This window comes from Chiloscyllium punctatum, chromosome 1, assembly GCF_047496795.1.
Source record: "Chiloscyllium punctatum isolate Juve2018m chromosome 1, sChiPun1.3, whole genome shotgun sequence".
In the NCBI taxonomy this organism is placed as follows: domain Eukaryota; kingdom Metazoa; phylum Chordata; class Chondrichthyes; order Orectolobiformes; family Hemiscylliidae; genus Chiloscyllium; species Chiloscyllium punctatum.
In genome coordinates this window covers 6095304-6109862 of record NC_092739.1, presented here as the reverse complement: position 1 = coordinate 6109862, position 14559 = coordinate 6095304, and the positions used below count along the sequence as shown (strand labels likewise).

Here is a 14559-nt window from a genome sequence, read left to right as displayed (position 1 = left end):
GACCCAACAAAAATGAAATCAATAGGGATCATGGTGAGGAGGGTTCTCCACTGATGTGAATCACACCTGATATAAAGGAATATGGTTATGGTTATTGGAGATTAATCTATTCAGTCCAGAGGGCATCACTATAGAAGTTCCTCAGAGGGGTATTCTAGGCCCAACCATTTGCTTGATCAATGATCTTCCCTTCATGCTAAGGTCAGGATTGGGCATACTTACAGTACTCAGTAACACTTCCAAATAATTTTAGTCTGCGTTCACATGTAACAAGATCTGGACAATATTCAAGCTTTGGCTGGTATCCACAAGTAACATTCACACCACACAAATGCCAGGTAATGACTACCTTCCCTTGACATTCAACAGTCATACCATTGCTGAATTCCTGATCAACAACATTGTGGAAGACTGACCATGGATCAGATACTTAAGTAGACTAGCCCTAAAAATACTGTGGTTAGAACAGTAGGCCAGAGATGGGAAATTTTATAGCAAGAATTTACCTTCAACTCCCCTGCTGTCCAGCAATAGGACACAGGTCAAGAATATGATGGAATACTCTACACTTACTTAAATGAATGCAATCCTAAAATCAATCAGAAAGTTCAACATCGTGCACAAAAAGCTTGTTGAACATTCTACCCACCATTTGCAATATTCAATCTCTCTGCTTTGAGATTTAATGGCATCGTGTGTACCATACCCAAAATGAATTATAGCAACTCACCAAGCTTATTTCACTATCACTAAGACAAGGACAATGCATCCATGGGAACACAATCATCCACAAGTTCCGGTCTACGTCTTACACAATCCTGACTGTGAATTATAATTCAATTCCTTCTCAGATGCTGAGTCCAGCCTGGAATTCCAAGGCTGCAAGGTGGCTTGGTGGTTAGCACTGCTGCCTCACAGTACCATGGATCTAGGTTTGATTCCAACCTTGGATGACTAGCCGTGTGGAGTTTGCACATTCTTATTGTGTCTGTAGTGGTTTCCGCCAGGTTTTCTGGTTTCCTCCCATAGTTCAAAGATGTGCAGGTTAGGTGATTTATTCATGCTAAATTGCTTACGGTGTCCAGGGGTATGCAGTTTGGTGGATTAGCCTTAGGAAATGCAGGGTTACATGGATGGGGTGGGAGTGGGTGGAATGCTCTTCACAGGGTTGGTGCTGACTTGGTGGACTGAATGGCCTGTTTCCACACTGTAGGGATTCAATGATCGATGAACACAAAGTGAGCCAAAACCTGGTGGATTGCAGCAGTTCATCAATGCTTTCTCAAAGGCAATTTTGGAATGGCAACAAACACTGATTTTTTTCCAACATTGCCAGCATCACAAAAGAATAACAAAAAACAGATACACATAAAAGGGTTAGGTTTGACTCTGATTTCCATCACAATAACAGTACAGCACAGGAACAGGCTTTTTGGCCTACCAAGACTGCCCTTCTAAACTAAACGTTTTTTGCATCTATGCAGTCCATATTCTTCTATTCCCTGCCTATTCATATATCTGTCAAGATGCCTCTTAAATATTGCTTTGGACCCGCTTCCATCAACTCCTCTAGCTTCCAGGCACTCACCACTCTCCATGAAAAAATGTGCCTTTCACCTCCTTTAAACTTACCCTTTTTTTTAAAACCATATACCTTCATCACCTAGTAATTGATGTTTCTACCTTGGCTAAAAATTCATCCATCTATTCTTCTCATAATTTTGTAAAATTCTTTCAGGTCACCTTGATGCTGCAACATACAAGTGAAAACCAAATTGTTCAATTCCCCCTCATAGTAAACATCCTCCAAACCAGGGAACATCCTGGCAAACTGTTTCTGTATCCTCTCAAAAGCCTCCATATACTTCTGGCAGTGTGGTAACCAGACCTATACACAATTTTTCAAATGTGGCCTAACTAGAGTTCTATATAGCGCCGACATGAATTGCCAATTTTTATACTATTTTTATGTCCGGATCAATGAAGACAAGCATGCCATTTGCCTTCTTGGTCACCTTATCCACTTGTGTTGTCACTTTCAGGGCATTGTCGACCCCTTTATGCCTGCATCCCTCTTAATGCTCCTAAGGGTTTTGCCATTTACTGTTAACTTCCCTTCTGAATTAGACCTTCCAAAATGCATCATTTCGCATTTGTCTGGAAAAGTGCACCAGTATGAATCTACTAGATGTCTAGCACTTATTAAACCATATTCAACAAGGTGTTAATACATTGAGGAGAAGAATGAGAGACAGGAGGAGTTTTGAGAAATAAAAAGTCTCAGATTTTGAAACAATTGAAGAATCCCATCAGGAAACCAATGAAAATGCCTCAATATTGAAAAAAAAAAATCAGGATTTGATGTTACTTGATTCCCTCGTGTTATTAGACAGCTCTGTGCATGACTGATTACTTCTTGTAAAACAAATAAAGACTTTTTAGTAGCAGTTGCTGTTTACTCACTTGCTTTGCTGCAGATGAAGATATAAATCCTTTTTCTAAGAGGGTAAGCAGCTCTGCCAAAGCAGGAGGGGTAATGGGGCTGAAAATAAGATGTTAAAAATCAACTGTATATTAAAAATCCATTAATAGCATTTAAGAAAACAAACACCATAACTGCACACAAAGTACAAATAAGTGTAAAAAGGAGCAATGCAGAAATTCTATGACTATCATATTTCCTAGGTCAAAACCTGGCCTAAAAATAAATCAAAATTCTTAAAGTATCTTTTGAGGACAGCACTATGCTCTTGACTTAATCGTCTGCTAAGATTCTCAGAAAACAGCCACCTAGACAAGTTACCAGCCACAATACTGAATTCCTGATGAGAATCAGCATCTATCAGAAAGTTAGGAATCAATTAAGATTAGAAAATCAAATTCAACAATAATATGATCATGAATGGATTATTCAGCTCCTTGAATTCAACACAAAATGCACTGCAGTCCTCTCGAGCCAATATACACTTGAAAGAAGAACTGAAGACTGTTTCCAGATGTGGTCAAGCCAGAGCTGACTTCCACCCCTTTGACTAATCACCCTCTTGAGGTAAAGGTTAACATCCTGACAGCCTTGTGATTAATTTTTGTACCTGCCTCTACTTTATTGTCATTTCTCGTACTTTGATTCATCAACATCTTGGCTCATTCACAATTACAAATATTGCACTATTTAGGAAGTACACTGATCTATCTTTCTTTAGTCTAAAGAGATGACCTCACATTTTGCTACATGAACTATCTGCTAAGACTTTGCCTACTTAGTCTATCACTGTCGGTTTGCAACATTCTCCTATTATTTCTATTACTACAGTCAACAAATTTAAGATGTCGAACTCTCTCCTTTATTGATATGTTAAAAACCTGAGGCTGAGGACAGATCCTTAAGCAATGTAACTAGCCACAATCTATCACAGAATGTGTCAATTTGGAGTCTAACTTGGAAGTACAGTAAAGAGATAAAGCCAGATTTACAGCTTGAAGTAGGTTAAATCAGTAATCCCTGAAGTTTGTGATTAGGTGCTAATATTCAGCATGATTGAGTTGATGAAGGGAAAAACAAGTGGAAAATGTGTTTAGTTGGAAAATAAAGGAAGAAATCCATTGTAACCCTTAGTGAAAAGCAGTTGCTGTGTTAGGATTTAGAATTAGGGTTTATGGAGGTAATCTGCTTGGTTGCAGTTTGACACCATAGCAGAGGGCTATTGGAAACCAATGGTTTACAAAGAACAGCACAGGTACAAGCCCTTCAGCCCAACACATGATGCCCTTCCAAACTAAAAATCTTTTGCCTCTATACAGTCCATATCCCTCTATTCCCTGCCAATTCATAAAACTGTAAAGATGCCTTTTAAATGCTGTTATTGTATCCACCTTCAACAAATCCTCCAGCAATACATTCCAGTCACTTACCATCCTCTAGGTAAAAAAAAATTAACTTAAACCTATATCTCCCTGTAATTGACATTTCTATCTTAGCAAAAATGCACATATCTATCCTTCTCATAATTTTGTAAACCTCATGCTGCAATGTTAAAGTGAAAACAAACCAAGTTTGTCCAATCTCTCTTCATAGCTATTACCCTCCAAACCTGAGAACGTCCTGTAAACCATTTCCGTACCCTCTCCAAAGCCTCCACATTCTACTGACAGTGTGGAAATCAGAACTGGACTCAATCTTCCAAATGTGGCCTAACTAAAGATCTATACTGCTGCAACATGACTTGCCATTTTTTACATTATATTTGCCATTTTTATGCCCTGGCCATTGAAGGCAAGCGTGCCATATGCCTTCTTGACAACCTGATCCACTCGTGTTGCCACTTTCAGGGAACTGTGAACTAGTATGTCTAGATCTCTCTGTATGTTGATGCTAATAAGGGTTTTGCTATTTACTATATACTTCCCTCCTGCATTAGATCTCCTAAAATACATCAACCTCGCATTTGTCCAGATAAACCCCATCTGCCATTTCTCTGGCCTATCTCTATCCTGCCGTATTCTCGAGCAATCCTCTTCACTAGCCACAGCTCCCCCAATCTCTATGTCACCCGCAAGCTCACTAATCAGGTCAGCTATGTACTCGTCCAAGTCATTTATATATATCATGAAAACAGGGATTCCAGCACTGATCCTTGTGGAACACCACTGGTCACAGGTCTCCAGTTCTCCAGTACTACCGCCACTCTGTCTTTTATGACTAAGCCAGTTCTGTATCCATCCAAAAAAATAACAAAAAAAAACTGCAGATGCTGGAAATCAGAAACAAAAACAAAAACTGAAATTGCTGGAGGAGCTCAGCAAGTCTGGTAGCATCTGTAGAAAGAAATCAGAGTTAACGTTTCTGGTCCAGTTCTGAGGAAGGGTCACTGGACCCAAAACATTAACCCTAATTTCCCTCCACAGATGTTGCCAGACCTAAAGAGCTTCTCCAGCAATTTCTGTTTTTGTTCCTGTATCCACCTTACCAGCTCACCATGGATTCCATGGTTTCTGTATTAGCCATGAGCGACCTTGTCAAAGGTCTCAATCAAGTCCTTATAGACAAAATTTACCACTCCGCCCTCATCAATCATCTATATCTCTTCCTCAAAAAACTCAATCAGGATCGTGAGACACGGCCTTTCCCACACAGAGCCATAAGTCCATATTTTCCAAAGGTGAATAAATGTGTGTTTTTTGCTATGTGAAGTCACTGTGCAGGAATCTCATGAGGACTGAGCTGCCAGAATCCAGAATTATGAGGTCAGTTTAAAAAAAAGGTTGAGAGTCACTTAGTCAAAAGTTCATGGAAGGAACTTCTCAAAACTCGCAGACTTCATGAAATCTCGAACCTTGGAAAATGGCTACAAAACTGAAGCAAAGCTTGAGCAAATTCCAAAGAGTTCAGATAGACCTTTTGGGTGATGGCTGCAAGAAAAGTGAGTTAACTAAGATTTTCTAAGAGGTGAGAATTCTGGGGGCTGGGAATACATTGAACTCATAGCATGATCCTTCATAAACTACAAGTTCGTGGTCTGTGCTTTGCATAATTTCTATTTATATATAAAATTAAATGTGAAACCTTGTGACGTATTTCTGCCTGTTATTTGCTGGGTGATTGGATTTCTTCTTTAAACATTAACAAGCCCAAACAGGTCGTAACTCTTTGACTTTCTCACCCATGTTCTGAGCTCTCCAACATTAAAGATAAGAATATTAGTCGTAAGATGAGGAGTCTCTTCCTGTTAGTTCCTTAACACCACCATTAAAGCTTAGATGTGGCAGGAGAGTAGAGCTTTGATCTGATCCACTGGCTGTGGGATTTGTTTTAGTTTTCTTTAGCACATGCAGCTTCAACTGTGTTGTAGTTGCATCAGGTTGACAATGCATTTTTAGATCTGCCTGATGCTGCAGTCAACATGCCCCCATGCACTCTTTATTTAAGGTGAACAGCATGTAGGCCTTATTGCAAGGTGATTGGAATATAAGAACAAAGAAATCTTAATATAATTGGACAGGTTTCTGGTGAGACAGCATCTCAAAGATTGCGTACAGTTTTCCTCTGTATTTACACAAAGATATCCTTGCCTTAGCACACTAAGATGAAGGTTCACTGGATTGGTCTCTGGGAGAACAGAGTGTTCCAATTATAGGAGGCTGAATAAGTTTTAGCAATGTTTTCTGGACTTTAGAAGAATGAGAATTGATTTCACTGAAATGCACAAGATTCTAAAGGGGTTTGAACCTGACTGGTAAGTTTAGAACACCAGGCAGAATTTCAAGTTAGGTGGACAATCATTTCAGACTGATAGGAGCAGAAATATCTTCACTCAAAGGAATTATCTACCCCATGAGTTGCAGACTCCTTTACTGAATATATGCAAAGCTGAGATAAACTAATTTTTGGCGTCTTTGGGAACTGATCCTTGTGGATATTGCGAGCCTGTAGGAAAATGGAGTTGAACTCAAAGATCAGTCTTGATAATACTGAATGTTCATGCAGACTTGACAGGTATACGGTCCAATCTTGCTCCTATTCTCATGCTGTTATGAACCAGCACTAATTCTCCACTTAATGGTAGTGACAGCATAAGGCAAGGTAATCGTCCTAGAGGACCACAGAACTGCTGTCTCATGAGAAGAAAAGAGAGATAGAAATAGCTGGTGGTGGTTTAACCTGAGCTGAGGGTACAGTTTGAAAAGGAGAATCGTTTATGATAACCTCAGCCAGGGAGGGAATTTAACCCATGTTGTTGGCATCATTTTGCATCACAAACCAGCCATCGAATCAACTAAGCTAACTGATCCCCAGTGTGAGGTATGTGTTAGGTCATGAGGCTACAGATTGTGATTGAGTATAATTCTGCTAACGTTGATGACTCATGGATACCCAGTTTTGAGCTGTTTGGAAATTATTCTTTTAGCATTGCGTAATATCTCAAAACATGACAGTATGTTCAATGTGAAGAGGGACTATTTCCATAAGTAACAGTAGTACCTATGACAGGTAAATTGGTGAGGGCGATGTCAAGGTGGTTTTTCCCTTATTAGCTGCTGTATATGGTAGATGTGTACATCACGACTTATCCAGCTCAATCAATATTGGTGCCATGAAGTCATTCTTGTCCCACACCCAAAATAAGTTATGTCCGTGCTCTCCATGATACTTCTTTTAAGGAATGTTCAATGCAGAGCAGAATTGCATTCTTCCTTGCTGATGTTTGATCTGATGCCGTAACAATTCATGGGGTTTTGAGTTAATGTTGAAAATTCCAATGCAACATTCCCCCTATCAACGGTAATGTTAGCTTTGTGTAGTTGTTCTACCATTGGGACAGAACATACCCCCAGGGATTGAGCCATCTCCGACATCTGCTGCAAGGTATAACTCTGAGTCTGACTATATCGTACTTAATATGATCATGCCCAACACATGCAACTCAGTACTCACTGCTCCTGTTTTCAGGAATGATCAGGCATGATCAAACTGAATGATGGAGCAGGCTCAAAGGGCCAAACATTATTTTCCTGCTATTTTCTATGTATCTTTGTTTCCATGCCAGGCTGTTGCTTTCAAGTCCATGAGGCTACTCTCCCAATTTTTGTACAGATTGTCAGCTATTGGAAAGGATGACAACGCAGTTAACCAGCAAATGTGTTTCTGTGTCTGATTTATTCACAAATACTCTGATGAGTTTGTGTAGTGCAGCTACCAAACTTTTTTTTTAAGGCAGGACAGGACCCTTGATCTTTCCATCCATTTCCTAGGATTCTTACCTAGATCCCTTCCTTCTCTTAAGAACATCAACAAGAATGACTGACTTTTCACAAATGTTTCTGTCATTCCTACCACCATGATCATGACCAAACATATTTTGCCCCTCTCCTTATTTCCAACTGCTCTCTCCTAGATGCTCTCCCATGTAACTGTATCATTGCAATGTATTCATATAAGAGACCTGTTTTTGAGCTGAGGTGAATTAAACAATAACGGTCATGATGTGATTTGACAGCGCCACCTTCTGGTAGTCATGGATACTAGTCAAAACAGTATAATGTGAAATTACAGGACAGGTACAGAGGCTTTTTTTTGTTAATAGGTCAAATATTGTAATTTGAGCTTAAATATTAAGATAAAACTATTCACCACCCAGAAAAATAAACAGTTATTGCTTAAAGAATGGCATGCAAGTCTATCTGTCCATGCTGTCTGAAAAAAGAGCTATTCAGTTTAATCCCACTTTCTAGGTTTTGGTTGATAGCCTGGTGGATAATTACATGAAATTGTATAATCTAAGTATTTTTAAAATGTTGAGGAATCATATAATCATTGCCCTATTAGACAGTAAATTCTGACCACCACCACACTTTGGGAGAAGAGATTTCCACTCTATTTAAGCCCATCATAATTTCAATTAAATCTCCCCTCTATCTCAAAGGAAATAATCCCAAACGATTCAATCTTTATTCAAAACTAAAATTCTCCATTCTTGTGGAGAGACAAGAGCATAGTGATAATGTCACTGGGCTAATATTCCAGAAACCTAAACTTCTGATGCTGCACAGAGTGAAACTGTTACACGAGACCTACTGCCAATGATTTAACTGTGGTATGCTGCGATTTCCATTTGCAGAATACAAGGAATGAAACTGTCAATCTGAACATTCCTAATCAGTCCATCTTCTGGAGACTTGAGTTTGATATGCACCAAAGCAAATAGTGAAACTTGAATTAAATAAAAATATGGAATATTAAAAAAGGCTGGCCTAATGGCAACCATGTAACCACCATTGATTGTTGTGAAAACTCATCTGGTTCATTAATGTCCTTTACGGAAGAAAATCTGTCTATCTAAATGTAACTCTAGACCCAGAGCAATGCGGCTGACTCTTAACTATCTACATGGAATCCCTACAGTGTGGAAGCAGGTCATTTGGCCCAGAAAGTCCAAACCAACCCTGCGAAGAGTATCCCATCCCTACCCTATTACTCTACATTTATCCCTGACTAATGCATCTAACCTACACATCCCTGAACACTATGGGGAATTTAGCATGGCCAATTCACCTAGCCTGCACATCTTTGGACTGTGGGAGGAAACCAGGGCACCCAGAGGAAAGCCATGCACACATGGGGAGAATATGCAAACTCCACTTAGACAGTTACTCAAGGCTATGCAATTAGGGATAAGCAATAAATGCTGTTCTGGAGAGCAATGTACAAACCTCATGAACAAAACTCCTCTGCACCATTTCTTATGTCGTAGAGTCATAGAGATGTACAGCACGGAAACAGACCCTTCAGTCCAACTCGTCCATGCTGACCAGCCATCCTAACCTAATCTAGTCCCACATGTCAGCACCCGGCCCATATCCCTCCAAACCCCTCCTATTTATATACCCATCCAGATGCCTTTTAAATGGTGTAATTGTACCGTAACTGATCTTTTCTGTGATGTAGTCAGAGTCATACAGCACAAAAACATGTATGGCTCGATCTGAATGCAATACTCTCGTTGTGATTTAACTTATGTTATAAAGTTCTAGTATAATCTTCTTGAACTTATATTCAATGCGTTAGCTTTTAAAAAGAAAGTAACCCATATGTCTTCTCACAGTCAAGAAGATTATTTAAAGTATTTCACATTTCTTCTCCTCAAAATACCTGTAACTATAAATGCGTGCATCACCCCCTGCACTTGTCTTATCCTACTTGTAGCTACACCAACTAGGAAATCTGCTGTCATATGTTATGCTTGTCTATTTTGCATCATCCTCACAGATCCATTTTAGCTCATCTGTAAACAATGTGACATTTGCCATCCACCTCAGCTCAGTCCTTTCTGCTTCCCTCCATTTTACCATCTAGAAGCATTTTCTGCAGTTTTCTGCAGAAGTACTGAAATTTTCATATCTATAAGTCATTTTTGAAAAAAAATGTTCTATTTGGCATTTCTATTTCAAGCACTTTTCATTTGACTTACAGTCTGTATGGAGAATACTTCTTAGCATCCGCATTACAAAGACCTCTATTTTCTTCCACAAGTCTGGGTTTCCAAAGTACATAGGAATATGAGCAAAATGTAGCATTTCATGAGTTTTTAAACTTATGATAAGTTTGAGTTTTCTTGTTAACAAAGCCTTCATTTTCACAAAACTTTGTCTGCCTATCTATATCCTTCTAACTTCTGCACCACAACTGCAGTCTTATTGTTAAACTTATCCTAAACAGATCAACTCACCTACCTGTTCCTATATGACATTATTCACTCCATCTTCACCTTAGTTTCTTATCTATAAACCTTCTGGCTTCCACTGTTTTTCTCTATTTAATTTTTATACTCAATCTTGATTTACATGACTTTTCTCGGGTGTCTTCTGATTTGGCTGTAGCACCAGCACATTCCAAGTTTGTTATACCCTTGCCTCCACACATTTTAACCTTGAGGTATGTCTGATTCAGCTTTTTTTTTGATCAATGTACAAATTGAATAATTTTGGCAATAGGATACTGCCTTGTTGTATTCCTGTCTTAAATCTCACATCTCTACAGTCAATACCACATTCAGCTGCACAGTAATTAGTTTTTGAGGAGACTTGATCAAATGTTTTTTTTCCAAATCTATGAAGCATATACAAATGCCTTTGTTTACAACTAGATATTTATAGACTACTGTTCTTAGTTAGATATTCCTTTTCTTGTTCCAACACCAGGCCCAAATCTAAAGGTCGCATTCTGCCATTTTCAAATATGTTGATTCTTTCTATTATGATTTTCAAGACCATTTTAATAAGGTAACTTATTAAGCTTAAAATTCTAAAATAATTGCACTTTTTTTCCTGCAGGTTTATTAGGCATCAAGTCTTTGAAATGTATCCTTTGGTGTATATTTGATCTATTACCACTTCTGTTTGTCTTTCTGAAAAGGTTGACATTCTGTTGTTGCTTTTCTATGCCCAGAGCTATGTCAAAACATTATTTAATCTGAAATCATTTAACTCAGTCCATCATTTGCCTCCATATCTTGAAGGAAACTAGTATCATACTATAAATGGAAACAACTGTAAAAGGTAAGGAGACACATTTTTACACTACCAATTAATTTCCAGAAGTATAGATTTTCTAAAGATTTTCATAACAGATAAATAAGACATTTACTAATTTTAATGCATTATTTTACTTTTCCCCAAATTCTGAGTTATGCTGCAACAGGCTAACAAAATATACAATTGTTAGCAAACATACTGACATACCACTAGTTAAACAGTTATTTTATATTATCTGCATTGATTTACTGTCTAATGTCTGCATTGATTTTTGTCGAATGAAAGCAGAAGTAGCAAACCTTGCTCCGGTATCATAACTAGAACCCTTACATCCCCCAAGCTTTTTTTTTCCTTTATCTCCCACCTTAGCAATTTTGAGATTTACTAAATCCCCCATATCATCAGTCCACTTTAATAATTTCCTCCAATGCTGTCATTTTATATATCCTCTGCTCCTTTATGGCAGAAAACCTTTTTTTCCACCACTGATAGTCACTCATTGAACTACTCTATTCCTGCTCTCTCCATCCAGTTTATCCCTGCATGTTCTGAAGAAGTCATATTGGTCTTGAAACATTAGCTGTTTTTTTCTCTCCACAAATGCTGCCAGAACTTAGTTTTTCAAGCACTTTCTTCTTATTTTAGATTTCTGACATCTCCAGTATACTGCTTTCATTCTGTCAAATTTGCTTTCAAAAATCTTTACAGAACTACTTTGTTCCCCTACTTTGATTTACATTCGACCCTCTCCATTTTTGTCATTCCCCCTATTTAATGTCTGTATTCTTTCCTTATTACAAAAGGTCTCAATATATCTTCTTGCACATTTATCTATTCTTAACACAGCATGATTCAGTTACATTGTTTTGGGAATTGATCAGAACCAGTTACTTACATGCACTGCAACCAACAAACAACCACACATTTTAACCACTGTTGTGGAATTCAATGGATTGGAGGATATAGAGAACGTTTCCAGCCCAAACAAAGTACAAATATCTAAATTAAAGAACCATAGAAAAGTTACAGCGTAGAAAGAGATCATTCAACCCATCACATCCACACTGGCTGAATAATCTAGTTGCCCGTTCTAATCCCACTTATCAGCACCTGGTCTGTCACTCTGCAAGTTACAGTTCTTTAGGTGCAGATACAGGCCCCTTATAAATGTGAGGGCTTCTGTCTCAACCACCAAACTGGCAAATTCCAGATACCCATCACCCTCAATATGGAAAAAGTTTTTCCTTCATGTCTCTCTACCAATTACCTTGAAGCTGAGCCCACTGGTAATTAGCCTTTTGCTAAGGTAAACAGATCCTCCTGCCCACTGTACCAACCCTTCATTATTTTCCAGCCTCTCATTATTTTGTACACCTTGATTAAGTCGCTGCTCAGTCCACACTGTTCTAAGGAAACCAACCCTAGCCTATCCAATCTTTCCACAAAGCTGGGATTTCAAGCCTGTAGCATTCTTGCACATTTCCTTTGTACATTCTGTTGGGCAATTTTGCCCTTTCTGTAACTGTAATACAAATAAGCAGCTGTGGCCTAACCAGTATCTTATAATTGTTCCAGTACTACATCCCTTGCTCAATGAAAGCATCCAACAAGCATTCTTTACCATCTTATCTATTCGTCTGCCAACCTCAAGGTTTGTGAACTCCGTGGTCTCTCAATATCCCCTCCAGTATTGAGTATTACCTTGTTTTATTTGTTCTCCTAAAATGCAAAGCCTCACTTCTCCTGATTGATTTTCATTCGTCACTTAATTATCAACCTTGTTCACTCCTGCCATTAGCACTGCGTATTTTGTTCTCAGCACTCCCATCATCTGCTCCACTTGTTCCTCTTCCTACTTTGTGAACATCATAAAAACTAACATTTTCTCACCAACTTCAGTGCCAAAGATCGGACTGAACTCAAAACATAAACTTTGCTTCCATCTCCACAGTTGTGGCAAGATTTGCTGAATTTCTCCATCTTCTGTATTTATTTCCAATTTCCAACATCTGTAGTACCTTGTTTTCTTTTCTGTAGTCAATGTCCATTTCTCTTTACTATTCACTTCACCTCATGAAGCAACAGTGCTCTGAAAGCTTGTGATTTCAAGTAAACTTGTTGGACTATAACCTGGTGGTGTGTAACTTCTGATTCTGCCCACTCCAGTCTGACACCAGTACCTCCATGTCATGACTTTCCTTCAAGTCACTGTAACCAGTCTATTTTTGCCAGAACTACTTTGTAAAGTTTGCCACCTCTAACCTGCCTCAATTTTGAACATTTACTTATATCTATTGCTTTCCAAGATAACTCAAATCATATTATGATCACTCTCTCCAAATGGTGATCCTCTGCTATTTCATTCACCTGTCCAGCTTCACTCCTTATCACTAAATCTAGCATTGGCTCCCCCTTGTTAGGCTTGCTACATGCTGGTTAATGAAGTTCTCTTGAATGCAGGTCAAGAATTTTATCTGCCCTCCACACTTTTGTATCCCTATTGATATTTAGATACTTCAAGTCACAAACTATTATTGCCCTACTGTTTTGTAAGTAGTACATTTTAATAAATTCAGTATTAGTTACATTGGCATATTGTTCAACCCACCTTTGTAATGGAGTATCATGATATGTAATATAAAAGGGTATGCATTGTTTATAGGAAATTAGATACATGTTCTCACCTTTGGTTTACACTGAGATTATTCTGTTTCAAGAGTGCTAGGAAATCGTTAAGGATCCAACCAATCACTTTCTTTGGATTAGCTTCAGTCTGTTCCAGAACAGTTTCAAAAAATTGTACAAGTCCATCTTCATTCTGGGAAACAAAGAAATAAAGAAAAACAGGAAAGCTTAATAAAATATTCTTCCATTTTAATTTTTGAAGAGTCATAAAGATATACAGCACAGAAACAGATCCTTTGGTCCAACTCATCCATGTCGACCAGGTATCTCAACTCAATCTAGTCCCAATTGCCAGCACTTGGCCCATATTCCTCTAAACCTTTCTTATTCATATCTCCATCCAGATGCCTTTTAAATGCTGTAGCTGTACCAGCCTCCATCACTTCCTCTGGCAGCTCATTCCATACACACTGCATGAAAAGTTGCCCCTTAGGTCTCTTTTATATCTTTCCCCTCTCACCCTAAACCTATGCCCTCTAGTTCTGGACTCCCCCACCCCAGGGAAAAGACCTTGTCTATTTACCCTACCCATGCCCCTCATGATTCTATAAACCTCTAGAAGGTCACCCCTCAGCCTCTGACACTCCAGGGAAAACAGCCCCAGCCTCTTCAACCTCTCTCAATAGCTCAAATCCTCCACCCCTGGCAACATCTTTGTAAATCTTTTCTGAACCCTTGCAATTTCACAACTTCTTTCCAATAGGAAGGAGACCAGAATTGCACGCAATATTCCAACAGTGGCCTAACCAATGTCCTATACAGCCATACGATGACCGCCCAATTCCTGTACTCAATACTCTAACCCATAAAGGAAAGCATACCAAACGCCATCTTCACTATCCTATC

General features: G+C 38.7%; 1 protein-coding gene across 3 annotated transcripts in view; it reads right to left on the bottom strand.

Moving 5' to 3' along the window:
- Positions 1-14559, bottom strand: part of gatb (glutamyl-tRNA(Gln) amidotransferase, subunit B) — a 68084-nt gene that overhangs the window by 12681 nt on the left and 40844 nt on the right. For all 3 annotated transcript variants that reach the window (XM_072554629.1, XM_072555872.1, XM_072555238.1), the window contains 2 exons: positions 13713-13846; positions 2464-2542 (listed from right to left, as the gene is read on the bottom strand). In XM_072554629.1, the coding sequence (XP_072410730.1) occupies positions 2464-2542; positions 13713-13846 (213 nt within the window). The remainder of the gene's footprint in view (positions 1-2463; positions 2543-13712; positions 13847-14559) is intronic.